Source organism: Anopheles darlingi, chromosome 2 (genome assembly GCF_943734745.1).
Source record: "Anopheles darlingi chromosome 2, idAnoDarlMG_H_01, whole genome shotgun sequence".
Lineage (NCBI taxonomy): Eukaryota > Metazoa > Arthropoda > Insecta > Diptera > Culicidae > Anopheles > Anopheles darlingi.
The window spans coordinates 47,309,403-47,336,902 of record NC_064874.1 but is presented as its reverse complement, the minus strand read 5'-3'; the positions used below and the strand labels follow the sequence as shown (position 1 = coordinate 47,336,902).

General features: G+C 47.2%; 6 protein-coding genes across 9 annotated transcripts in view; 3 read left to right on the top strand and 3 right to left on the bottom strand.

Moving 5' to 3' along the window:
- Nucleotides 1–20,449, bottom strand: part of LOC125948283 (transcription initiation factor TFIID subunit 1-like) — a 294,308-nt gene extending 273,859 nt beyond the window's left edge. The window contains exons 1-5 of one of the 3 annotated variants that reach the window (XM_049674192.1): nt 20,347–20,449; nt 17,066–20,293; nt 14,550–16,989; nt 13,109–13,474; nt 12,880–12,917 (exon numbers count right to left, since the gene is read on the bottom strand). In XM_049674192.1, the coding sequence (XP_049530149.1) occupies nt 12,880–12,917; nt 13,109–13,474; nt 14,550–16,989; nt 17,066–20,176 (5,955 nt within the window). In that variant the 5' untranslated portion in view covers nt 20,177–20,293; nt 20,347–20,449. Of the gene's footprint in view, nt 1–12,879; nt 12,918–13,108; nt 13,475–14,549; nt 16,990–17,065 lie in introns of all 3 variants that reach the window. The other 2 variants (XM_049674193.1, XM_049674194.1) reach the window with 2 other exon arrangements.
- Nucleotides 7,281–11,160, bottom strand: LOC125948289 (endoplasmic reticulum mannosyl-oligosaccharide 1,2-alpha-mannosidase). 2 transcript variants are annotated; one of them, XM_049674221.1, is made up of 6 exons: nt 10,657–11,160; nt 10,418–10,582; nt 10,029–10,259; nt 9,392–9,919; nt 9,119–9,306; nt 7,281–9,030 (listed from the first exon to the last, which is right to left on the bottom strand). In XM_049674221.1, the coding sequence occupies exons 1-6, from the start codon at nt 10,750–10,752 to the stop codon at nt 8,373–8,375; spliced, it is 1,866 nt and encodes a 621-aa protein (XP_049530178.1). In that variant the 5' UTR covers nt 10,753–11,160; the 3' UTR covers nt 7,281–8,372. The 2 variants fall into 2 exon arrangements, with proteins under 2 accessions (XP_049530178.1, XP_049530180.1); XM_049674223.1 differs by lacking the exon at nt 10,029–10,259.
- Nucleotides 11,442–12,177, top strand: LOC125948297 (probable peptidyl-tRNA hydrolase 2). The gene is made up of 2 exons (XM_049674230.1): nt 11,442–11,609; nt 11,671–12,177. The coding sequence occupies exons 1-2, from the start codon at nt 11,472–11,474 to the stop codon at nt 12,040–12,042; spliced, it is 510 nt and encodes a 169-aa protein (XP_049530187.1). The 5' UTR covers nt 11,442–11,471; the 3' UTR covers nt 12,043–12,177.
- On the bottom strand, nt 12,250–12,865 carry LOC125948295 (transcription initiation factor TFIID subunit 1-like). The gene has a single exon (XM_049674229.1). It carries the CDS (start codon nt 12,811–12,813, stop codon nt 12,250–12,252), a length of 564 nt encoding a protein of 187 aa, XP_049530186.1. The 5' UTR covers nt 12,814–12,865.
- A 212-nt stretch (nt 20,450–20,661) lies between the features above and the next one.
- Nucleotides 20,662–21,504, top strand: LOC125948294 (uncharacterized). The gene is made up of 3 exons (XM_049674228.1): nt 20,662–20,820; nt 20,885–21,107; nt 21,165–21,504. Exons 1-3 carry the CDS (start codon nt 20,697–20,699, stop codon nt 21,385–21,387), a joined length of 570 nt encoding a protein of 189 aa, XP_049530185.1. The 5' UTR covers nt 20,662–20,696; the 3' UTR covers nt 21,388–21,504.
- Nucleotides 21,505–24,185: 2,681 nt separating this feature from the next.
- The window catches only part of LOC125952698 (uncharacterized), a 4,993-nt gene continuing 1,678 nt past the window's right edge, over nt 24,186–27,500 (top strand). The window contains exon 1 of the mRNA XM_049682331.1: nt 24,186–24,347. The gene's annotated coding sequence lies outside the window, so the exon portion shown is untranslated. The remainder of the gene's footprint in view (nt 24,348–27,500) is intronic.

The window sequence follows — 27,500 nt, the reverse complement described above, 5'->3', positions numbered from 1 at the left end:
ACGAAAGGATCAACTCGAAGAACACGGTTCGTTTGGCTAGTCGGGCAACGGGACAAGGCAGACAACGCTTTATAGAGCGGTACCATTCGCTACACGGCACGGCGTTCTGAAGGGCTGGGAAAATTATGAAGTGCAACGAAACGTTTCCCATGTGCGGTATGGGTATGGGAGCCACGGATCGGAAAATGCAGCTTCGAAAAATGGCTCAACAATGTACCCACTGTAAGGCTGCGCCAGCGCCGAACAAACGTTCAAAATGTTAACGGGGGACATTCGTAGAATCGAACGGGCTGAGCTCGAAACTGTCGTAAAACGTCGTAACCCTAACACGGACCGCGATGGGGTTCCTGATCTGCTGCCGCTGGAACGCTGGAAGCGGGAGAAAGTGAAAAATTGTCGGCACACCGCGCAACGATTTTATAGCATTTTTATGTAAAATGCTACAATGTTGATGCAATCGTAAAATTTCCAGCTACTGTTGCCACGTGATTGACCGCCGGCGTGTGTACCCCGGATGGTGCATTGGTTTAATTGCATTTTAACAGGGGAGGATGTTGTCACAGGATGCTATCGAAGGGGTATTCGATACCGTGCGAGGATACCGAGCTGGCAGGATCGGCTAGGCCACCGCATCGAGGATCGACGATCCTTTTTACGATCGGTCGATAACTCAGCACCATTTTTGACATTCCAATTCAATTCGTTACGGTTGTAAACTAAATGGGTAATTTTTCATTAAAAAGCCATAGCCCCAGCCGATCGTTTGTTTGGACAACCAGTTGCTGGATCTTGGAGTTTGATGCTTTTTTAATGTGTTCTAAATGGTAACATGCGTCATTGCATCTTGACGATTTGTTGTTATAGCGCTTTTGATTGATGCGCATTTGCAATGGGACAGCGATGGCGTAACGAATGTATTTAAGCCCATAATGTTCGTAATCGTAATGTTAAACCCAAATCATAATGTCAAATACTCATCTGAATGATATCTGTGAGAGGCAAGGGAGACTTTAGGGCTGGAACATAACTTCTTACTTTGCAACACAGCAGCAGCATTAATATTTTTGTGAACATTTGTGAACTGCATTGTTTTTGTACCAGTGATAGTCATTTGTGATCCTTCGGCGATGTCTTTGCGCTCCTGCCAACTTATCGGAACAATATTAAACTCAATAGAAAAAGGAAATCCATTCATCTTATAATGAGATCAATCAAACAATAAGATCAATGCATTCGTTTTAACTTCAATGCTGTTATGCTCATAAACATGTAAATGAGCGACTACATTTTACAGTTAATTATAAAAAAATGGAAATAACATTGGAGCACGCGGTTTTGCTAAAAAAATCACCGTTGATGATAATTAGTCCGAAATTGGCCTGCCTTTAAACGAGATAATGTCGAAAATGCGCAAAGTGTTCAGTTCCATTGTTTATTGTTGCTTACAAAGAAAGTTGATTTCGAAAGCGAGGTCACTGTATAGCGTATTGCCTGATAAGAAACATACACGAGTAGCCTGCAGCCTGTGACCAACGTGTTGATTATAAAACCACAAAGCAGACGGTGATATCTTTCCACAAAACTGTGCTAAAAACGATCACACTCCAGCAACCGAAACATTTCCCTGTGGTCCAGCTTTAAATGATGCAAACGTTGGGAAGGCAAAGATTTCGCTACATTATCTTATGCTAATGATAGGAACGTAGCATTCAACAACCATTCTATATAACAGCAGTAGCAATAGAGTGTTGAAACAGATCAGTTTCACAAATTCATCGAAGTGGTGTGCATATCCCAATCATGCATTGGATTTTTTTGAGTTTATTCTTAACAATTGGCGTTGTGTCAGTGAGTAATAGTGAAAGAGCAACGCCAAACGCCAGCACATTTCCGGGCAACACGATCAAGGACGTTTATGTAGCAGGATTTCCGTTTGAGATGCTGATGAGCAAACTGGATAGCTTGCAAAGTGATATGATGGTCGAGTTGCAAGCGCTCCACGAGTCCCAGAATGCAATTCGACGTGAACAAGATCTGCTCCGGTCAACGGTGTTAACCAAACTCGATAACATTAGTTTGCTGAATAATCAAACAGTCCTTGTGGCGGCTAAAATCACATCGTATCGATCATGCAAAGAGGTTCCAGCTAGTGTCTCCGGAAAATACTTTATACAACCGACAGCCGAAAGTGATCGCTTTCTGGGGTACTGTGAGCAGGATTTTTTGGATGGCGGTTGGCTAGTGATGCAAAGCCGTTACGATGGATCCGTCGATTTTCTACGTAATTGGACCGAATATCGGAACGGGTTCGGTGATGTCGAGGGAGAACATTGGCTCGGGTTGGAGTATGTGCATCAGTTTACAACTGCGCAACCATGCGAGTTGGTTGTTGTGCTACGGGAAAATGCAGCGAATGCTCTCCATGCGCGGTACGATGCATTCAAGATCGCTGGCGAAACCGAGCAGTACAAATTGGAATCCCTAGGCACATATAGTGGGACCGCGGGCGATTGGTTGAATAGCCACAGTTACATGATGTTCTCAACAATCGACCGCGATAACGATCGCAGGGAAGTGAGCAGTTGTGCAATCGATAATGCCGGAGCCTGGTGGTACCATAATTGTCGCCATTCGAATCTCAATGGAGTTATGAAAGCTACTGGGTCCAGCATTCCAACTATGAATTGGGGAAATATTAATTTTTTTAATGGAAAGTACAGCTCAAAAATGATGTTGCGACCGCTGAAATAACGATTTGATGAGATGTGGAATGCTATAATTTCAATAAATAATTATGAAGGTATAAGAAAAGCGAAAACATTTGTTTCTCTGTGTATAAGATAATGTATCCACATTTTATCATGATGATCATCATGATGTTGTAATTTGTAATTTCAGTTCATTCGACAGTAATGACTTTGACAACAATCCAATTCTCTATTCTCAAGAGTCTACCGCCAGTTTCTACTTCTTCAAACAGATGCTCAAAGAAGTTGTGCAGTTTAAGCCATAATATTTAACCATTTATTTTAACGACAATTCTGTGAATACATTTTCATAATGGATTTCCCAACCGCCAGCGTGAGCTAATCCTTTTTAACTGGTTTAACAGGTTTAATAAACATCAACTTTTATAGTCTGGCCGTGCTCGCTGAGAGAAAATGCTTCCAGAGGTACCACAAAACATATGATTGATCATGTGTCATCCCGTTTCAAACTTCTGAAGCTCCTGGCACAATGCAGAGGGCCCTGAAAGACATAAAAAATACTCCGAACGAAATGCATCCTAACTGCACGCTTCAGTGCGCTCAAAATATTGATCTAAAACCGTCAGTAAATTAAAACCGAACGCAAGTCAGAAAGAAAAAAAACGGTGGAAGGTAAACTAGTGTCTACCGTATCCTGTCGGGGGCCAGTCGCAAAAGGCTCATTCGTAGATCGTCGTAGTGGTCCGATTCGTTCTGTTGCTTCTCTTGCACGCCACATCGCTTGCCGCCTTGTCGGTGTTTTTATAACCTTCTGCACATACCGATCGAATGACGATCATCCTCTACTCCAGAGGTAATAAAACCGCCCTCAAGATCCTGTTTCGTGTTTCGTTTGGTCCGATGTCCTGTCAACAGTTGCGTTAGCTTCTTCTTCGTCGAGCCGCATCCTTGTGCTGTATCCTTGCGACGGTTTGGTGTGTCCTTGTTTTTGCCCTTCGGTTTTTCCTTTCGCTGCTCCTTGTTGTCACTTTACCCGTTTGTCGACAGCACATTTTCGTCGTCCTTTTGGGTTGTATTTTCCCCTTTTTTTCCCCCAAAACTCAACAACTCCATTCTCGCGGGCCAGGCACGCCAGTTGCGCTTGCTGCACTTGCCAGCTCGATTCCCATCGTTTCGTGGGCCACCAGACGGGCATCAGCCACGATCCCGTCGCAGCGCAGCGACCGCCGAGATATGTCATCGACTGGAAGCCGTTAGAGGGATAATTAATATTATTTTAATGTTCCTTTAAAACGCGTCCTAACTGCTTGTTTGGAGACGGTAACGATCGTAAAGGCGAAGAGGCGAACTTCACAACCGAGCGGAGGTGAAGTGCAGATACGACATTAACCAAAAGCCGAATAATAAAAAGAAAAACCAACAAACTCCCAACCCGACCGACGCATCAACGCGCGAGGATTGAAGCCGACGAAAGGAAGGAAGAAAAAAACACCGAACTCCAAGTGCCACGCATTTGAGGATGGCTGGGATGGTGGGGCCAAGGAGAAGGTCGGAAAATGGACCATTAAAACCACCTACAAGCGCACAACGTGCGCCCACCACTTGAGGCAACGATGCCGAACGCGAGGTCCCGATCTCCCATCGGTGATGATGATGGTGAGGAAAATTGGATGGAAAAGCTACCTAATTTGCTGTCTGCTGTGGCCTCCGATACGATATGGGAAAATGGAAAGCAGCATTCCTGACGAGCGTGCTACTGATGATGGATATCGGGTTCTCGGTTCGTTTTTTTCTATCGACTTCATGTTTTCTCTAATTAATCCTTGGCCAAGGCGGCTAAAGGACCGAATCCTTTAGGAATCCAATGGTAGCTGCTACCGGGATTAGTTAACGAGATCGGCTTTCGTTGCCATCGTAACGATCCGTGGCCGTCAGCTGAAGTGTATCGTGGGAAAACGTGAGCTACTCTTCTGTTCGATTTTAAACAGCAATTGTATCAACAGCATAAAGTTTTATTGTGGTTTGCGGTAGTCTTACAGAATTTATCGGGTTACGCATCAAAACCGGCCTCTTCTGCGAGCAGCGCTTATGCTCAGCCATATTATTGGGATCATCTTTGCAGCTGCACCATAAACAAGGGCGTGTCAAGCGATGCGGGCAGCACATCTTTATCATATCGCTAATATGCTCGTCGCAAAAATATATGTGTCAAAAGATGGCAAAACATATTCGTAAATTATCACCGAAAGCAATATCATGCCCCACTGCCCTCCGTGGTAGTTAGTGAGCGGTTTTTTTTTGTTTGTGGCCACGCCGGGTTTTATCCCCCAAAAACAAACGCGCAGCCCGCGTCGTGGCCTTCACAGCCTTATGCTCAATTGAACGCAGGCTTAGAAAGCCGGCTGCCAAAATAGCGAAACACGTCGCGGCAAGCCACCGTTTTTTAATGAGTCTTTAAATGGATTCTCGTGTTTTTCTTGTTTTTTGGTTTGCTACCACATTTTGCACCATACCACCACACCCGGTATGGTGCATGGAGGGCGAGGATTTCGAGCATTCCTTGGTTCGGTTCGGTTTTATCGGTTTGTTTCGAAAGCCAACGTGAAGGATCGGATGACGACCCGGCCAGCAGCAGGAGCAGGAGCAGCAGGACGGGTACGCGCGCGCACACGCTCTGGTACAGTGTCCTCGTGCGCCCCGTTTGGCGAACAAATGTCTGCCACGATAAGCGAAACACGTGCGAAACCCGACCCAAAGTTTTTGTCGCCGCGATTTTTGCCTAACCAAATCCGCCACATGTTTGTCGGCGGAGTGCTCGGAGTCGGTGCCAGCCGCGCTGGTGACGTGTGGCACAAGAATTAAGACAAACATTGGTAAAATTGGTCGGCATGGGTCCGCAGATCCTTGCACGAGCCGGCACGAGATGGGAAAAGGGCCTTGAACGGTTCTGTTGGCATATCATCCTTGCCGTAAAGATATAGCGAGGGTCGAGGGTCGTACAATACAAAAAAAGGTCCAAAGAAGGAACATTTTTTGTTGATTGCTATGGAATTGATACAGAAGAGATTGACTTGGTTGGGGGCATATTTGTAAGTAACACCAAGATACACTGCCATCAACGAATGCGTGAAGGTCCATAATACCTGCAGTGACCCCAACCTGTCTCCTCCACCAACCTAGCCTTCGTTTTGGTCGCTGCCGTAATTTGTCTCGATATGGAACGATGACGAGGAACGGCAAACGAGGAAATCGTCGCAATCGCCGACCCCTTAGCAACCGATGAAGGGAGAGTTTAATGATTTGTCAACGGCATCTGCACCGAAAATTAATTGTGGCCGTTCAAAGAACTCTATGCCTGGCCTGCTGATTTTTAGCCACGCAATAACCACGTGCAACCAAACGTTCGGAAAAATTCACAGAGTAAAGATGTGCAAGCGAAGTGAAGAAAAGTTCTTTACTTCAACTTTACAGAAAGTAATTATTTGCTTTCAGTCAGTCCATTTTAAAAATTCATGCTTGATCATGTTTTTATCTTTCTTGAAAGTGCATTGCGCAAAATGGAACCATTCATGGCTGATATGGAATATATCTGTAGCTAAATTGATGTGCCCTAGTGTGGGCGCCGAAACGCGACCGGTACTCGCCTGCGCGGCAATTAGTATACCGGCAATTAGTATATTAAAAAGGGAGGGTAAAGGGAGCGCGCGCTGCTTAAACGCTTATATTAATTTGATCGCTCAATGATACACGTCCTCCGGGTAACGTGCCCAAATTTTACTTGACAAAGTTTCGCGTAATTAGTTAAGGGGTTGCACACGATGTTCAGTCCCTTACATATCCGTCTCGACGACGAACGACAAAGACGAATCAGTTTGTGTAACGTTTTTGTGAATGAAATGTTTAGCAAACAGATGGCCTTTGGCTACGTAATCTAAAGTAGGATGTTAAAAAACGCTGCTTTACGTTCGATTTAGTAACACGAACCCTTGGGATAGGTATGTTAACTAAAAATACAAATCAGTTCCGTCGAAAACGAAATCCAGAACTACTAAATTACTACTACCGTTGAGGAACACTTTTCTAAATAACGAACATGTGAGAATAGATTGAACGTGTGCCAGTGCGGTGTTCCGTGGGCTGTTTATTCAAGTGAACCAACAGTTTACACCATCAGCTGCATCAGATACGGATTTATAGAGCTTGTAAATATTGCTTACAACTTCCAGCGATGATTCCAACCATTATAAGCTAGCAACGTGATGCGGCTTGCCGCGTTTCTACAAAATTTCACGAAGAATTCAAACTTAGCGTAGTCTACGATTTTGCTATCTTCGGTTAGAGTGAACTACAAACTTACAAATGAACCATTTGTTGAAACATAATATGAGCAATGTTACCAATAGACCAATACTGTTATAAAATGTGAGCAATGTGAAAAATAAACTGTTTTCAAGTACTGTTTACCGTATCATGTTGAGTATTCGTTAATCCTGGAAGACTTACAATCAATCGTTTTTAACATTCACAGGATAAAGGAAATTTATGTAAAATGATGAAATCCAAATTGATTTAAATTGGTTTATTTATTCATTGATTTATTTTTCCTAAAATTCTTACTTACCACTTAACTAGTTATCATAAATTATTTACTTATCAATCAGTTGTAAACTTGCGCCGTTTTGTCTTAGAAACTGAACCACGATGATTGCATATCACCCCAAGCTTTGGTGATGGAAGTGGAAAGACACAGCACTCGCCATTTATGTTCCAAACTAACCTTAATTTTTCTATCACGTAAAATTATCCGCACTCACCTGACGCATGCAAACGTGGCCGTTGGGTGCGGTCGTTGAACACACGCAATACATTTCTCAATACTCATTCCTGTCTGTCGCTTATGCAAACCTCCCTTTTTCAGCTACTATCGTAGGACTAGAAACTGATACAATATCAGGTCGAAGGAAAATTTAGAGAATTGATTTCAAATATCTAATGCTAGGAGTTTCGTATTTCGTCCTCCAATCTATACGGCCCTTTACCGCATACGCGTGTGTGTTGAACGGTTTGCACCACTGTTAGCCTTTGCTTTGTTGAGAACTTTACAGTTTTGGAGTTTAGGAAGTAAAGGAAGAAATTGTCGTGAACACATCATGGGAAGAGGAACAACTAACAAAACGAAAGCCTTGTCGTTAAGGAATGTGTTCAATTAGTGCATTAAAACAATATTATCTCTACAGGACCACCTTTGCTATTGGTAACAGTCGGATGAGGGAGACAAGTCAATATGCATCTGCGCATGTTTAGTGCCATCTCTAATGCACAAGGTGCAGCTGCAAGTGGCATGAGGGTATCAATAGAGGAAAGGAGTAGCAATAGTAAAAAGAAGAAAAACTTATCCACCACCTACAGTACCCAATACAGAATGGCAGCGATGCCGTTGCACTTACCTCGACGTCTAAAATTTTACTTCCGACAGATCGGAGCGAAGGGAATTAAAAAATCATTTTCCTAACTATATAATATCCGCGTTCGTGTCTTTAAGAATGTCGCATGCCACCATTTTGTACGGTGTGCGTTTAAATAAAGTCTCAAATCCTATCGTAGCCTAGCCAATTCACGCGTGATTGATTGTGCGCTGAAGGCTCGGTCTGTGCTTCTTCGGTCTTAAACTGTTGAATCAACTCGAATTGGTAGTGGATGTGCTTCCGTGTTGAACACGTACTTGTCGAGATCAATCTCGTTTCGATCATCGCTGAACAGCAGATAGAAGTACTTGAGCGTTTCACCCAGCCAGAAGCTCTCCATCATATCGCGGGGTCGGGTGTTAAGCGGGCTCTTTACGTTCCCGATCGACGTGTAGCCGTTCTTTACCTTGGTATAGCGATTGAACGCTTCAAAGATCGTCCACCCCATGTCCTGGTAGGTGCGATTGCCGGTGATGGCGTAGAAGTAGTACAGACTTTCGATAAATTCTGGCCGCAGCAGGTTGTGTGCATCGTTCGTTTTCACATAGATATCCGTCTCTGATTCTCCGTTAACATTGAAGTACGTTATCTCCGGGGCCAGTTGGGTCGGTTGTTTCATGTACGTTTGATAGCAAGTTTCCAGCAGATCCGTCGCTAACCGGAGATGCGTCTTGGGCATGCCGTTCTTATAGCCCAACAGTAGTGTACCAGGTAGGTAGCAGGTAAGATGATCCATTTTGGGCTTAAAGTCCTTGCCATTGATCAGCTCACCGATGTACAGGTGCTTCTCATTTGGTGTAGTTCGGACGAGCTGATTCATAACGCCGCGCATCGACAGTTGATAGTCTTCGATGAGACTGTAAAAAAGACAAAGGTAATTTTACAATGGGGAAACTATTGTAAACTACCAAAACGGAATCCTGTTCCGGCGATAACAATACTTACTAATCATCCTTCTTTTTTCCCGTTTGAAGCCACTGTTTTAATAAATACTCGTAATACGAATCGGCCCGAGCGCCAAGCGACACCGTTGCAAAGTTGCGGAACTGTCCCGTGTTAGCGTTGATGAAAATCGGCACCAGACCTTCGTTCTTGTCCAGTTCGTGTATCTTGAGATTCACTCTAGCAGCCACCTGGAAATAGGATAATCGCGTGCAAGTTCAAGCATTAATTGAGATTCCTTTCCAAGTAATTTTCCTAAGCGAAATGGCTACGCACCTTCTCGAAGACCGGATTGTCGGAGGTACGCGAAAGATCACGAAACTCTAACTGTATCGTTGCGACCTCGCTGGTCGAGCTGTCCGGTGACCACTTAGGTGCGTGAGCCGTCAATGAACCAATGTTAACGTCCGAGAAAGGAATGCCGGAAGGGGAATCGAAGCATGGCAACAACCGATTGCCTAGATCGATTGCTTTATCGAGAAACATCCGATCGCCGCTGAGATGATAGGCACTCAGCAAGCCACCAACGACGCGGATCGTTACCTCGAACAGATTAACCTCACGGTTGCCGTCGAATTTAAGATACTTTTCCACCCAGGCCCGTGCCTCGTCGAACTCGTCTTGCAAATCCATGATGTAGAGTGTATCAAGCGAATCGACGATGGTTAGGCCCAAGCCGAACCAATCCGAGAAGCCCATGGAGATCGGTTTCAGATTGTCATGACCCCAAGCGTACTCTTTGTAGCCCTTCCACGAGTGTTTGAAGGCTTCGATCACTGCCCTCTGCCGATCATTCGTTGGGCCCTGTAAATGTGGAGTTGTTCAATTCCAAATTCATGCCCATTCTTAGCCTATTTCTTATCTAGAGGAAGGAATAACGGAAGAAGCAAAGCGACGAACACAAAGCAGTTACCTTAAAGTCCTTCGCCCCGGGTAGTGCCACCCGATGGTTCTCTTCCAGGACGTTTTCCTCGTTATCAACGATTTCCTTTGGTTCTTCGTGAACGAGCACGAGCGGCGCCTGGCTGGTGTCGGGTTGCTGTGCAACCGCGTTCGCCAACTGTGATTCCTCCGCTGGAGCATTTCCCTCGTTGTCCGTTAATTTAACTTCCTTCACAACCGATTGAGCTATGACTCGTTCGTGCTGCTCGGCAGACACATAGCAAGCCATTCAGAGGCACCATAAACCATTGCCAGCACGGAACAAACACACACGCGGATTGGGAGGGACAGATACACGGGTAAAGTTTACTATTTTACAGGAGACACGTTGGCGTTGGAGTAGAAAACGAGTGCACTTACCCTCTCTTTAAACGGTGCTATCTGTATTAGCTCAATCGCAGCCGCGTCCGAGCTTTGGGAAGGATCGTCTAGAGGCCGCATGAAGAATATGATGTAGAAAATGAAACATCCGGCAACTAAAATGCAGGCCAGATTCTTTTGAAACCGAGACAGCTGATTCCAGTGCTGTAAAGAGGATGGGAAAGGGGTTTATCAGAAATCCGCTACTCCGTCCACGATCCCCAGTGGGAGCTACTTACTCGTTTAAGGCTTTTCCTACTCGCCACGCTACTAACAATTAACGGTTCGTTGCTCACCGGTAGCGTTACCGAAACGTGTTCCGTCTTCATCGTCATTTTACCGAATGTTCTGCGGTATCGTTGAACTCAAAAGGGCAAGAACAAAGCACCCCACACTTCCGTTGCGCTGATAAGAGGATACCTGTTTCTGGGCTATTTGCTGACAACAAAGCAGACCGACCTAAAAAACGGTTTCGTCGTCGTCGTCGTCGTGTCGCGGAAAATACATCCCGACCGGGCTTCCCCGTCTCTCCGGGGATCGCGAAAAGGGTTTTTGCGAGGGCGCCGCGGAATCGGGGAACCGTAACCGTGCTGCCGCCCGCAGCTCGGAAGAAAGGGTTTGGAAGATGGCACTTATCTAGCACATAACTGTTTGCAATCTTCGGAAAATCGTATTTTTATAAAATCGGAAAATCTCAATCCGGAATGTTTATTCAGCTGCGATTTCCCTATTAACCAAAGATTTCAGTGTGGCCGCTCAACGTTTAAGCGGCCACTAAGCGGCTAGATTTCTTTGATTGTCTCACAATAGCCCGCTTAGTGGCCGCTTAAATATTAATCCTTTGTTAATAGGGTGGTTTGACAGCGGTTGTCAAAACGAACGTCAACCGCGCGGATTTTTCTAAAGCCCTAGATAGACGAGCGCGCCATGTCAAAATCCATACATTTTTATCCCGGCCGGAATCTTGGCGGGACTAATTTGACGCTCGTCTATCCGGTGCTTTTGTTTAGCCGGGTTCGCGGCACGTGAAATTTATGAAAATTGGGCCGGTAAAATGTTCGATTCCTCCTTAATCCTTGGAGTTTCCGCTACGCTGGTTTCTTTCGCGGTGGGCTACACCCTGGCCAAGCATGCCAAAAAACATGCAGATCCTTCTCCAAGCCCCACAACCGGAGACGAGCCAGCCGAAAATGTAAGTATAAGAACAGCTCCGGCAATCGAGGCGCTTACCGGGGTTCTCTGCCGTATTCCAGGTGTTTGCGGATTTCGGAGGCGAGTACAAGATGGTGCTGGTAGTCCGCAATGATCTAAAAATGGGGAAGGGCAAGATCGGAGCCCAGTGTGGTCATGCCGCGGTCGGGGCGTTCGAGACGGCGCTCAAGAAAACACCGGCTGCGGTGAGAAAATGGCAGCATAGCGGCCAGGCCAAGATAGCGCTCAAGGTGGAGAACGAGCTGGACATGATGGAAATTTACCGTACGGCCAAGGCGAACAATCTCAACTGTTGCCTGATACGCGATGCCGGACGGACGCAGATAGAACCGAACAGCAAAACGGTGCTAGCCCTGGGACCGGCCCCGAATGCGGCCATCGATAGCATAACGGGACATCTGAAACTTCTTTAGATAGTTCTCTGCCTCAACAGAGTTCCAGGCATTTTCTAAGTTAACTCGTTAAGATACCACTTAGCCGAGCTATACGTCTCTCTCAAGGGAGAAACAATACAAGAGCGCAATCTGAATTACTAGCTATTTTATTTCCTATTCTTTTATATTTAACATTTACGATTCTTAAACTTTAACACCATTCACATCAACGCTCGACAATCCTGATTAGAACCACAGCCCATCACCATCGTCGTTGTCGTCATTTTCATTTTCATCCCGCATCACATCCATCCGTAGGTTACTCTTCTCGTCGTCACTATCCGAAATGGCTAAATCGGAATGGAGCGATTGCAGTGTAGGTAGAGGTGGTTGTTGCTGCTGCTGCTGGTCCTGTTCTGGTTGCTGAGGTATACCAGAAGCTGGATCGTAGGCCAATGAAGGTTGGACTTGCTCCGAGGGGATGGTTCCATCTCCACCGATAACCACTCCCGTCTCCGAACCTTGCTGATACGGTTGCTGCGACTGGTCGACATATTCGCTGTTGGAATAGCTTTGTGTTTGATCAACGGATACCGTACCATCGACTGAGGTTTGGTTGTAAACGTTCGTATCGGAGACGGCCGCCTGATTGTTACGATTCGACATGCCAAGGAAATCGCTCGGATCGTAGTTCGGATCAATCTCCATCGATTCTTCCTGCGTTGCATTGTAGTACTGCGTTCCGCTTAGCTGTACCATAGCTTCCGCTGCCTGCTGGCTGTCGTCCTCACTATGCCCCGCCGGCATCATGGTTGAGGTATTCGTATTCGATTGCTCGAGGGTAACGGAGACGCCTTCCGTGTCGCTCATACCGACCTCTTCGAATTCTTCATCATCCGTTGAATAATGATTATCTGCTCGTATCGGAACATCAAGAGATAGAATGAATATAATATTAGAACGAAAGGACATAGTATCAATATCAGTGCCGGTATAACGTGTGTCAGATTGATATTTTCGGAAGAAGAATCATGCTGTATGAACACGTGTTGTGTGCCTGAGAGGGTGTCTTGTGTCTGGCTGTCCTTTAATACGAACGACTTACCGCGCCGACGACGAGGCGCCGAAGGGAATACTCCTTGGCGCTGTTCTAACTCCTCCTGCGAAAGTGATAACACTGGGGGAACAAGAGGAGTACGCGATGGACCGCCGTCGTCCGTCACATTCATCCAATTCATTTCGTAGGCCGAGGCAGCGTGCACCATCTGCACCGGTTCGGTGCTACTGCTGCTGCGCGCAATTGCACTACCCCGCGGACTGGTCATATTGCCACCGGTGCCTGACCCGGTACCGAAAGGGCGCACAGAAGCCGCATTATTAATACGGTACAACGGATTAGGCCGAACGATCGGGAACGGCATAGTATCGGGGAACAGAGGGTTCGATCCGTACGGTAGTCGATTGACAAAATCTAGTATCAAACGGTACACGAATGGTGTAAAGAAGGTGGTGTGTTTATATCAAAAATCAAAAATATCTTCCACTTTTGTCAGCAGGTTTGAGACAGAGCACAATATAAATGGCACACCGCATACAGAGGTCATCACGGGACTGGTTAGTGGAGAGGGAAATGCGTACAATTCCAAGGATAAAGCAAAACAGAATGCGCGCATTTGCTAACATATAAAGGATATGTGATATCGCAACAAAAAAACGAGAATATTAAAATGATGCTATCGTTAAAGGCATGTTAGTGCCAGATGAAAAAAGTTAATGCTGAGACAAGCGCTGTTTGAAACTGCTACATTTCCTTTTGAAAAAGGCGGTTGAAAATGCTCCATTCAAGAAATTTCTATGTTAATGTTCCATACATTCCGTAATACGTTGCATCAACAGAAGCGTACATTAAATGCAAATTAGGTCTAAATGCGTATTCCAGAACACCTTCAATTTGATAATTGTTGTAGTTAAATCGGTTAACAGGCATTTCCTAGCAACAGACGCCGAATCTGTTATATGATCGCATGTAAGGCAGGATTGGTAAATTATTTGTAGGAACAAAAATAACACAAAGACGATTTCAAGGATCAAAACAGGTAAGATGATAATAGTTATACGTAGCTTAGTAGGATGGTAGTCGGATGGTATCTTTTGATGAAGAAACAATGAATTCGAGCAACCAACGGTTCAATTACCATTATCAACCCAACAACAGCATATCATCGATCGATCATGAACATTATCCTAATGTTAGCGTAGTGCTCATCGTTCTCATCATTCTCATTGTTAAAACAAGATCACAAATGGCCCCAAGAATGAATTAACAAAGGTGCTAGCCAACGTTGACTAGATGCAATGTGGCGGTGACGACAGGACAGACAGACACATGAATGACGAAGACACAGGCACACACATACAAACGGTATCAAATGATTCAGGATCTTCAGAGTTAGCACTTCTTCTTCTTCGTCGGTTAGTGATCGGACGCACAAATGCAACAATTTGCACATGAATTCGTGAAGGAAGAAAAGAGAGCTGGTACTTACCGTCACCACGGCCTGCTTTGCGCTGTCGAGCACGAGGACGCTTATGCTCACGATCCCGTCCTCGGCCATCCAACGGTGAAGAGGCACGATCGGGGTTACTATCATCGCCCGCCTCATCCAGTTCGGGCGTAGTATCGCGTGAAACTCCTCCACCTCCTCCACCACCTCCACCACGACTGCCGCTTGCACCACCCTGTTGACCGGATTCATCGTCCTCCCAATCCAGATCATCATCCTCGTTGCGTGCCCGTTCCTGCACCAGCGCTATATTGCGTTCCAGCTGGGCCACATGGTCATCCATCGTATCGAGCGCTTGCCGAGTGGCCTCGACCATCTGACGCGCCTGTTTCGTAAAGTTCGCCTCGGAACCATTGTACTGTTCGCTGTTATCGGCAATCAGCTGTATATCGGACAGGAAATCAGCCCGCGAGTGGTACTTGTGTGAGGCCACTTTCTTTGAAACCTTCTCCAAATCCATCGGCCGGCGAATGATGGTATAGTAGTCCTTCACGAGCCGCTTGTTGACCGGTTTCAGGAATGGCCAGCTTTCCGGCATCGCCTTCAGCGGCCCATTCACGTACTCGCCCAGTATGTACGAAAGGGCCACCTGATCGTCATCGTCCAGCAGCGGGTTGATGCTCTTCTCCAGTCGTGTCAAGCGTTCCTCGCGTTCGTCTATCCGCTCCTTACACTTCTGCAGCATCCGCTGGGCTGCCACGGTCAGTGAACTTTTTGCTCCATTGTACAGCGACGAATTCTCCACGATCTGATTCACGTCGGCCAGAAATTCTTCGCGTGTTTGGTACTTTTTCTGCCGAATGTACTCCCGGATCGTCTGCAGGTCCATCGGGCGCTGTACGATCCGATGGTAATCGACGACCTGCTTCGCGTTCACCGGGAACATGAACGGTTGTACGTCCGGCATATCGCGCAGCTCATTAAGGATCTGCTCGAGGATAGACGAAAACACGACCACCGGATCTGTCCGCTGCCGGTTGGTGGTTTTGTTGTGACGCTGCAGATAGTCACAGTGCGAATCGCCACCAACACGTCGCCGCTTTTTGCCGACCGCTTCCTTCGGCACCTTCAACAGCAGCGTCCGTCGCCGTACGTCTTCGTGGCGTTTGATGAGCTTCCCGCTGAGCTTCACCTTTGTACCGTCGACGTTCACCAGATCCTCATCATCCGCGTTGAGCTCCTTCTCGATCTCTTCCTCCTGCTCCTCGGTCATCGCAACCGTCAGCGACGGTGTCGCCAGTAGACCCGAGTACTGGGGACACGCTTTGTTCGTGCGCATATGGCCCACCTGACCGCACGCGCCACACTTTAGCTTCAGATCGGGCTTCATCTTTGCCTTGCGGCGCGACGACGAGGACGATGCGGACGGACTGTGCTCTTTGGTGGACATATCACCGCCTCTACCATGGTGGCTGGATATCGGTGTATCGCTACCACGACTTCTACTTTCACTGCCGCCACCGCCACCACCATCACCACCGTGACCACCGCTACTGCCACCGCCACCGAACGCGGATCGGCTGCTGAACGCCTTCGGTGTCAGCGTCTCGCGATCACCCAAACTGATCGGTGTTCCAACGGAACTGTGCAGCGAGTGTTGGTTCTGTAGCATGCCAATCTTTTGCTGATTACGCTTGATGCGTCTCAGCTGCTCCTGGATGCGACGCTTCTCCCGTTTCATCTCCTCCTTCTGGGCTTCATCGAGCGTCGCAAACTGGCGTATGAATGCTTCGTCCTTGGTCGTGCGTATCTTCACGTACGCATCGATCACCGGACTGCGCCGTACCAGCTCGATACGCGTGTACTCACGCCCTTCGGCGTTCTTGAATGTGCGCGTAATCTTCAGTATCTTCGACGTGACCGCCGACTGCTGGTCATCCTTTAGCCCATCATCATCCTTACCCTTGCCTTTGCCCTTCTGACCACCCTGTTCTTCCATGATCTTGCGCAGCAGCTCCTGCCGCTCTTGTTCTTCTCGCTCGAGTGATAGCTGCGTCGAGGTTTTCTTGTTGGCCAGCATGTTTTCCAAATTCTTGCCCAGCTCCTCCAAATCCGACTCTTCCGAAGCCGTCGATTCACCCTCGTCGGTCGACAGTACTTCGGCAGACGCTAACACTCGGTTCTGCAGATCGAAGATACGCTGGCACTCTTCCTTGTACCGCTCCTGGTGTTCGGCGATCGAGAATCGGTTACCACGCGAGAATTTGTCCATACCCTCCTCGCCGGCCTTTGCCTTTTCCGTCGAGAGTGTGCGCACGACATCGATCACCTCCCAGCGGGACAGTTTCTTGATTTCCTCCTCCGGTACCTGAAATTTGCGCAGCAGCGCCTTGGCGTTGTTCAGTGATAGGCGCCGAAGATCGGCATCCGTACCGGTGACGGTACGTTTCGGTTGGCTTTCCGTTTCCTCCTTGTTTTGTTGCTGAAAACGACAATCGGAACAGGAAACTCCATTAGAAATAGATTCCGAACAGGTTATCTCCCGCATTCATTCTTACCGTCGGTTTGTTTGGCATGCGGACATAAGAAAACCCTTCACCGCAACCGGTCGGATCCGCTGGTCCGTTCAGCTGCAGGATACACTTGCCTCGCATGGCCTGAATGTAGGCACGTGTGGTGTTCCAGGGCGCTACCTTCACCTCATCATCCATCTTCAGCTGCATCTCCTCGTCGTCGTCCTCCTGCTGAGCGAAAATAAACTTCTCTCCATACCCGGCATCCTTTAGGCGCTGTTCAGCCGCAATCATACTGAAGTACGCACAGCACTGCTCCGGTGACACCATGGCCCGGATTTCCTCCTCCGACGGTAACCGGAACTCGGGCTTGATGACCCAAAAGTTTGAATCCATACCGGTACGCTTGAAATCGGCACAAAGCTTCAACCGCTTCCGGATGCTGCTCTCCGAGTGTGCCGGAAACGCTTTCTTAATGTCGTCCATCCGTATCTTGCGCGGATTGTCGCGGCTCTTCCAGAACAACCGGTAAATGAACACCTGCAGGAAATCGCGGACAAAGTTGTTGGCTCGCTTCGAGTTTGGTCCGGGCACCTCGTACAGCGGACACTCCTGGCCCGCGGTAAACAGTGCGTCCACCTCACGCACGAAGTAATTGTTGCGCGTTCGAATAACCAGAAAATCCGTATCACCCATCGTCTGCGGGTAGATCGGGGCACGGTACATGTTGTTCTCGATCGCCTGTATGCACTGTCCGTGGTGTAGGATGCCGAGGAAGGGCGAAGTGTGGGCGTAGTGCGTTTCGCCGAAACGGAACTCCGGTGGTCCCGGATCTTTGCCCATTTTGCGTTTGTAAAAGTTCTTGATCTTCGATGCCATACCGACTTGGTTCATCAGCGGTGGATGCTCTTCGCAGAACTCGATCAAAATCAGCTCCCCATCGCGCCCGGTCAAATCATCCGGTGTGCGCATAAAGAACACATCGCCACCACCCGAAGCGATCCGTTCCAGTTCCCGCTGTTTGGCCTTCTTTTTGATGTGCTTCTGCAGCGGTAGCACCGGTTGCGGATTGACCGTTGCCAGTGCACCGTGCGAGTACTTCTTCATCGGTGGACGATGGAAGGCACGTAGCTTCATAGGGCCCATGTGTGTGGGAATGAACGGTGCTCGCAGTTCGACGACGGGTGTCGAGTGCTGCAGCAGATTTCCACCACCGACCTTGATCTTCAGTGTGGCTTCCGTCGATTTGGCCATGTAGAAGACATCGTTCGAGATGTTGTAAGGATCGCGGTCGGGCGATTTGGGCGGTGGTGGTGGCGTATCCTCGGCCAACACGTTTATCACGCCCGCCTTGCCGAGCAGGATCTTGGACTTCTTTACGTGCGGATGCGGAATCTTCACCTTCGGCTGGGGCCCCGAATTGCGCACGATCTTGGACGGATCGATATCATCCGGAATGCCGAGAATAATGTTTTCGTCATTCGGATCGAGCGTCAGGATCTTCGGTTTCGGGATCTTGGCGACCGCTTCCGCATCCCAGATCACCTCGTCCTCCCACTTGCCGTACACGAGCTCCTCGTTCTCGACCGGAAAGATACTGTACCACGTGTCGTCGCTCTCTTCCTGTGCCTTCTGGGCCGCATTGATGATCATCTGCGTTTTGCTAAGCTTAGTGCCCCCCGATGATTTACCCGAACTGCCCATAGCAGTCGGTGTGCTTGCCGGAAGGCTCTTGCCCGGCTGGCTGAATGCACCGGCCGTACGGGACCCACTGGACGGTAACCAACCGGCGGCATTAACCTTCGAATTGAGCTTCTGCAGTACCTTGTGTTTGATGTCGTTACCGTCCCACACGACATCGTCCTCCCAGTGCAACTGGGACACCATCAGGAAGGCATCATCCGGAATGGCATGGCTGGTGGGAGCCGTGACCGATGGCAGTGCCTCGAGTTTGGCCGAATCGCCCAGCTTGAAGCCATAGTTAAAATCTTCGCCCGTTTCCGGTACATCCAGCATATCGTACCACACCTGGGCCGGTCCGAAGCGCCAATCGGCCACCTTCGGTTTGGAGTCACCCCGGCTGTCCGACTCCTTGTCCTTCACCTCCTTCTCCTCGTCCGCTGCGAGGCTGGTGAACCGCAGCTCATCATCCGATGCCCACTGATCGCGTGGTGGTGTCGGTGGGTAGGTTGGACGGAACTGATGATGCCGCCGTCTCGGTTCATCCGAATCGGACGTCGAGTCTGATCCGTCGCGTGGTTTACGGGTTTGCTGGTGCTTTTTGTTTCGTCTCCGACGCACACTACGCCAGATTTGCGGCAAGCTCGATATCTTCCCCGGACCGAAGAGACGGGAAAAGCGTAAAACCTTATCGGGCCGAAAGTCCGGGAAGAACTCGCGTACGTCGACGTTCTGGTACTTTGAGGGAAGCATTGCGGCCAGCGGTGTTTCGAGCTTTTTCGGTTTATCCTTGCCGGAATCGGAGTCGGCGGAAGTGTTGGCCGGTGTTGTTGCGGTTCCATCACCACTGACCGGTGCTGTCGGAGGTGGCATGAGATCTTTATCGTTGACCTCACCGGTGGCTTCACTGGCTGCCGGTTCCGATCCCGATTCGGCTTTCTGCTCATCTCCTTCTGCCGGCTTCGGGGTATCTTCCGTGGTCTCTTTCCCGTCGGCAGCTTCTGAAGCGTCCTGTTTCTCTTCCTTCGCCTCTTCCGCGCTCTTGTCGGTCGTCTCGTCAGCGGCCGTTTCCTCCTTTTCGCCGTTGGTTTCGGATACTACCAAAGGAGGCGGGGACTCTTCGGCTAGCTCCTGGATGTCGGAGTAGTCAACGGCACAGTCGGCTTTGACTTTGTAGCTCGCTCCGTCGCTGTCGTCGTCATAGCGGCGCCTTCTCCGGTCGTCGTCGCTCGAAGAAGAATCATCGCTGTCGCTGTTGGACGCCGGGGCTGGCTTTTCCGCGTCGTCGTCGTGCAGCATCGCGGACAAAAACGACGACAAGCCCATCCGGGACAGCGAGGAGAGCTGCTGTTTAGCTTCCTCATCCAGAAAATCGCCATCCAGATTGCCGTGTTCGTCGACGTTGCCGAACAGGAAGCCGGCCAGATTGAGGCCGCCCTCATTTTTGTCGCTATCGTTATCACTGTCGTTGCTCATCTCATCCGGTCGACCGGGAAATCTTCAGCCCGAGATGATCCCAGAAAAGACCGGCTTGCCGCTTCTCGCTTTTGTCTGGGGTCTGGGGTTCCGCCGGAGGGTTCTGCTGAAAGAAGACTGTTTGCCGGTCAAACGAACTCGTTTCGGGTTAATCCTCCGAAAAGACCTACTGCAGCGATGGTTCATCTAAGGGTTGCGACTATTTTCACGAGATTTGGTGCCGATTTTCTCGAAAAAAGCGGATTTCAATTTTCCATTTTCTTCAAAACAGCCGTTTTGGCAGCAACTCACGGAACTCAGGGCGGAGCTCAGCGAGGCTGTCAAAATTTGAGCGCCATTTGTTTTCGGAACTCAAAACTGCTTCCCAAAACGGCTTTTTCGGAAAATGCCGTTTTTGGAAGCAGTTTCATCGAGCAGTTTCATTCGAGCAGTCCCATTCAATTTGACCGTTTTATGTTGGCAGCCTTGTCGTTGACAATAATTTGTTTGTTTCGGTAATTTTGGAAAAGTTTTGTGGAAAATGGACAAGATAAATCTGGCTGAATTTCGGAAAAAACTGACAAAATACAGCGATAACAACGCAGCGTACGACGAGCAAAAGGCCGATCTCTTTCGTCGAATGGAATCTCTTCTTAAACAGCGAGGTAAGTTTCTCGGATTCCAGCCCTTCCCGTTTTGTTCACAACGCCGATATCTTTATCTCCCTAGACGCCTGCCTCAAACAGTTAGCTAAGAAAATTGAAAGCGCCAGGAAACTCAAGGACGACGTACAGGATCTAAAGTACGAAAAACAGGACGCGCTAGAGCTACTGAACAGCCTCCAGAAAAAGTGTGACCGACTTGCGGAAACTGAGGAACCTACAGCGATTCCGGCGCAAGTTGCAACCGTCGAAGATGACGACGAAAGCACCGCTCAAAAGCAGAAAGAGCAGTAAGGTTAATCGTCTATTAAGTTTGGAACCTTCCTCACCGTTTCTTGCCTTTTCAGATTGTTCCTCCAACTACTGCGAATGAACTGTAATCTGTATCTGCAATTCGACGCCGCCTCGAATGAAGTCCGGGTACTATCGCTGGACAGCACAAAATACTTCGAATTCTGCATCGATTCCACAATCAACGATTCTACTGAACGGGAACTAGTTTGGGCAAATCTTGGCAGTACCAGCCCAAACCTTGCTTCGTGGGAGAATCTTTTAGAGAATAGCCTTTGAACAACTTAACTATTTAATAAATAACCAACGTATTGACCACGAAAGTCCTTTCCACATCGTGCTGAAAAAGTTCACCCTAATGATTCAATAATTAGCGATATCCTAAACGCGCGCTAATATCCATTTTGCTGTACCAAGAATGTTTTGTCATATTTTCAAAGCAAAAATACCAAAAATACCGCGGGTTTTAAATATAATCAGTGCCAAAATCACCTTTTTCATTTCGAAATAGAACTTAGAATTAAGTGGCAAATTTGGAAAAACTTTACCTAAGGTTACCTAAAGAATTTAATTAAATCATCCTAAAAATGGATCCATTTTTCATAAAAGCGTCTTAAAAGTAAGATAACAAGTAATGATAACGTTTTTTCCTAGAATGTGTTCCTATTATCATTCGCATTTACTTTTTACATTTTTTAATGAATGCTTACCCTTTCAAGAGTATTGTGTAAAATTTTGGGATCAATCGAAGCAAAACTGACAAAGATATGGGTTTTTGAAAATCCGCCATTCATATAAGGCTCAATTCATCTCGCGACTTTGAATCACGTTTCCCAAAAACTACTGGACCGATCGATTTTGAATTTTCAACGCATAATCTTTATACTATTTTCCAGGTAGCCTCGTCGAGATTTTGTAAAAATTGTTGATACTTTTTGAAAAACAATTTTTTTGATTATGTAAAACTCGATTTTTGAGGCAACATCGAAAAAAGCAGCACTTTTTCAACTTCAAAAATCTGCCAAAAATCGAAAAATGGGAAAATTAACAAAAACTCGACGGGACTTCTTGCATAAACTCATTATCTAACAAAAGAATATTCATTTGAATATTTCTGATGACCCAGCACGTGGCTACGATGGGCACCCCAAAAAGTACATTTTTGCAAACTTGCCTTTCTAGATTGGATGCCATGATCGTAGTTTTGAACAAATCCTCCCCAAAATAGAACCAGATATTCTTGAAAAGTTTTAGTTTAATATGACATTCACTTGAAAAAATAAAGTTAAACGGTTTCATCACTACAAATCGTCAAAAATAAGCCTGTTTTTGACCCGAAATAACCACAGCCCCTCTTAAGGGGGGGCTTCGGTATTTTATTTTATTTATTCGCATTTATTTTTTATATTTTTTTATGAGTTCTTATCCTTTCAAGAGTATTGTGTAAAATTTTGAGATCAATCGAAGCAAAACTGACAAAGATATTGATTTTTGAAAAACAGAACTTCATATAAGGCTCAAAGCATCTCGCGACTTTGAATCACGTTTCCCAAAAACTACTGGACCGATCGATTTGAAATTTTGAACACATTATCTGTACACTATTTTCCAGGTAGCCTTGTCGAGATTTTATAAAAATTATTGATACTTTTTGAAAAACAATTGTTTTAATTATGTAAAGCTCATTGTTTGAGGCAATATCGAAAAAAGCAACACTTTTTCAACTTCAAAAATCTGCCAAAAATCGAAAACTGGGAAATTTAACAAAAACTCGACGGGGCTACCTGGATAAACTTATATTCTAACAAAAGAATATTCATTTGAATATTTCTGATAACTCAGCACGTAGCTACGATGAGCACCGCAAAAAGTACATTTTTGCAAACTAGCCTTTTTAGATTGGATGCCATGAACGTAGCTTTTATCAAATCTTCTTCAAAATAGAACCAAATATAGTTGAAAAGTTGTAGTTTAATATGAGATTATTTTTAAAAATTAAAGTTGACTGGTTTCTTCACTAAAAATCGTCAAAAATAAGCCTGTTTTTGACCCAAAATAACCACAGCCCCTCTAAACGGGGGGCTTTGGTATTTTATTTTATTTATCAGCATTCATTTTTTATATTTTTTTATGAGTGCTTATCTTTTCAAGAGTATTGTGTGAAATTTTGGGATCAATCATAGCAAAACTGACAAAGATATTGATTTTTGAAAATCCGCCTTTCATACAAGGCTCAAAGCATCTCGCGACTTTGAATCACGTTTCCCAAAAACTACTGGGCCCATCGATTTGAAATTTTGAACACATAATCTTTATACTATTTTCCAGGTAGCCCCGTAGAGATTTTATAAAAATTGTTAATACTTTTTTTTAAATAATTTTTTTAGTTATGTAAAGTGTCGTTTTGGGGCAACATCGAAAAAAGCAGCACTTTTTCAACTTCAAAAATCTGAAATCGAAAAATGGGAAAATTAACAAAAACTCGACGGGACTTCCTGCATAAATTCATTATCTAACAAAAGAATATTCATTTGAATATTTCTGATGACCCAGCACGTGGCTACGATGGGCACCGCAAAAAGTACATCTTTGAAGACTTGCTTTTCTAGATTGGATGCCATGAACGTACTTTTGAACAAATCTTCCCCAAAATAGAACCAAATATTCTTGAAAAGTTGTAGTTTAATATGAGATTATTTTGAAAAATTAAATTGACTGGTTTCTTCACTAAAAATCGTCAAAAATAAGCCTGTTTTTGACCCGAAATAACCACAGCCCCCCCTTAAGCTAGGAATCGGTTTGTCGGCAACCGTTGGCTACACCATCCCTGGTTTTCTCTGCTAAAGACCAGATGTTCATTGATGATCGTATTCTATACCCTACCCGCAAGTTCTAGAGAAAATAGAATCATACCCCAACGCGATCCATCGCTTGTGATTGACTCTGAAGGGTTAAGCAAACCTGTTGTTTACCGTCGAGACCAGTTTTCAACGATTTTTGTGGGGATGCCACCTACTTTCCGACGACGCTGCGTTGGCCCCCTGCTCTGCTAGGAGTATTGGTGCTGCCGTTCCGGCGGGGCGCTTAGTTAAGCTACTAGCGCCGTCCCGGGCGTAATTCAAATTTGACCGTCCAGCAGTGCACACGCGTTCCTATCGCGAAGCTTATCATTCCGCCGTGTGTTTCGATTGACTCGTGTTCCCCCGTCTCGTTGGAAAGTGCTACAAACTTGGTTGCAGGTAATTGGCCCGTGGCTTACGATACCGAAGAAACTTGAGCAACAAAGAGCAACGATAAGCGCTAATACTCTAGCTGGCCCATCTCGGGACCAGACTTGATACGCGACAGAAGCGACAACCGGCGTTATCGGGCGGCGTCGCGTGCACTAGACAGTGAAAGGCACCGTTGGATGCGGCGATAGCGATCACATCGCGACCTGGCGTGAGATAATAACAGGCTGCTACTAGGTGCCGCTATGCAGCGAAGTAAAAACAAAAAATCAGATCAGCTTTATCAAGACAGTGATGGATTTAAACGTGTGGAATGCAGTGTGTGGCAACCGCCGAAAACCACAAATCTCGGTCGTCACGTGGTCACCCCTTGGGGAGTCGTTTTATCGGACAGCTCACTTAAATGACCGGAAGCGTGCGGTACGGAGCTGATAGAGCAAACGGAACGGATTGGAACCGAATATTTCGTAAACGTGCCGTGAGGCGACGTGCCGTTTTCATTTCCGGTGTGCGGCGCCAGTTGCTCAAACCATTTTCTAGACAACCATATCGTCCAAACACAAGTTGGGTGCATCGAGGCAGGCGGTTTGGCTGGTTTGCGCTGACCTTCAGCTGAGTCAAGGTGCACGCCCTACCCTACATTGTCTAAGTAGCCGCCTGTAAGCGTGCCGCGCCCGTATGGTCTGGTGTGTTAGCTCATCGTCAACCAAACTCTCTTCTGGTGCACGGGAACACTATAGCACGATCCGGCATGCCAGAAAGGGGCAGTTGAAGCTCTCGGCAGGGGGGAGGGTATTCGACTCAAAGCAAACTAGCCCCCATATCCCATATAAGAGGTCGCCGCTAGGCCACGATGATGTGATGCTGCTATATGCCTGATCATCGCGCATCGGCTGCGCGCATGCTTCGCGGGTGACATCATTTTGAAAAAATAAGCTTATGATGATTAGGTGAATAGAGGGAAGTCGTGCAGAAGAAAAAGAGGAGAACAGAGGGAGCAGCGGATGGCGAGTGGTTTTGTGCGACGACGACCATCTGGCCCCGTGCCCACCGTTTGCTGGACCGCTTGTAGGCGCTTGTGCTTGATGTTGATGCTGGTTTTGCTTGTTTTGCATGGGATTAGCAGCCTTCCATGGATCACTGCCAAGATAAGAGCAAGTTCTGTGCCTGTTCCCTCCTTGTGGTGGCTGTTTTTGGGTGCGCTGCTTAGCATAGCGCGCATTGTGCGCATCGGGACGCAATCGATGTACTATATGCATTCCAGTCGATTCAAGCGAGTGATGGGGGGATGATTAACGAAACGCAAATAGAAAGTTAACGAATGCGTTTTGAAATTGATACCACAGGAGTAGACCACAATGCTGTTATCAAGCTGGAACGTGGGTTCGTGTTTCGGAGCAAAAAAGGTCATCGTAGGAGAATTGATTGGTGATTTGTCGTGGGCCACCCAATCGGACTCGGTCGACCGATGATTCAAAGTCTTCCGAACGCCTCTACTATCCACTTGCGATGGTATTGGAGCATGATGGCGCCCACACTACGGCTTGCCTCTAGTGGTACACCAAGAGAGGGTGCGCTAAGAACGACAAATGTGATCATATAGGCGTGGGTACAACGGCATGTACACTCGCTGCTGCTGCTGGAGGTCAACCAACAACCGCACGCTGCCAACTGATGACGTCGCACCGGGGGTGCGACGATGCTGCCAACAATGCAATATGTTTCACGAACGATCCTAATCTTAGAGATTTAAAATTCCACAACGAAAACAAATCCCATCCCGAAACCACCACATGCCGAGGGAAACTCGGGTGCATTGAAATGCACGCGGGTTGTACTCGTCGCTCTTGCGTGAGTCGCTGCGACCCGGATTCAGAACCATTTCGGGGGGAGGCGGGAGTGAAGGGGTGCTGGTGTTTGAAAGAATGCAACCAGCCAACAAATATGTAAGCCACATAACTGTGCTGGCCATGGTGCTGCTGTTACGAGGCGGGTTAAACGCACTCCCCTCGGCCGAATGGTTCCATAAGGAGGGAGCTGCGCTTTCGGTGGCCAGTGGTAGCGGGTGTGGTTTGATGATCTATGCGATGCGTACTCTAATGGCCCCACGTACGTTACATGTATGCGTGTGACCCCCCTACAGGTGCTGTAATAGCTGAACGGGGTGGCAGTGGAGGTGGCGTCGTCGCATCGTAAATGAATGGCGTGCCAGGGCGCGAGGGCGCTGTTCTTTTCACGTTCGTTCGTTCGTTCGTTCGTTCGTTCGGCTTGGGGAGTTTTATTTTGTCTTAAGTTTCATCCGTTCGCCGCGTCTCGAGATTCTCTCTTCTCCAAGCCTTCCCCTCCCAACCCCTGACCACTATTAACCCACCTACACGCGGTGCTCGCGCGGTTTGGTTCTCGCGGGACTCGGTTTTGTTTTCTCCCGCCACTATAGCGGCGACCGGGATCGTATTTTAAGCATCTTCTTCTTGCCAGGTAGATCATTGGAGCGGAATTTTTCGGGATGTGGGTGCGGGCTGGTGAACTCTGGTGAAGGGAGATCCGAAGGGAGCCAAAAACTAAAACCACCACAACCAAGCATTCCCTCTAGGGGGGCGCGGGATCAACCTCATGGGGGCTGCGTAAACAACAAATACGAGTCAGATCGGGTTCGTTGGGGAGGATCGTAGTGGAGATAATGGGGAAGGCGGAAAGGGGGGTTACTATGAGCATCTTCATCCGGTGCATAAACTGGTCAAACCGGTGTGTGTGAAGCAGAGATAGAGAGAAGGCAGAGGGATGATTGCGTTGTGGCGCGCTTGGTTTTGTTTTGATTTTACGCCTTCTTGGACCCCAAAACCGTGATCAGCGGAGCGTGAAAGCAACTCCCAACATCGTTCAAACCCTTCGACGCACGTTCTACTGTTGCTGCTACTGCTGCTGTTATTGTTACTTGATGCAAAGTGTATGATGAAGTTGAACAAATGTTGCTTCTATGGCTGCCGCTCGAAGCACGGTTCACGAATTGTGTGTGTTGGGTTATGAGAAAAGAGATTTGTCACGGGGGGAAGTTCTCTGTTAATTCACAGAGTTCCATTTTATTTTGTGCGATATAATGAAACGCAAAGTTAACTTTAGAACGTTCATCTCATTTTACGGAATTCTTTAAAACGGATTAAG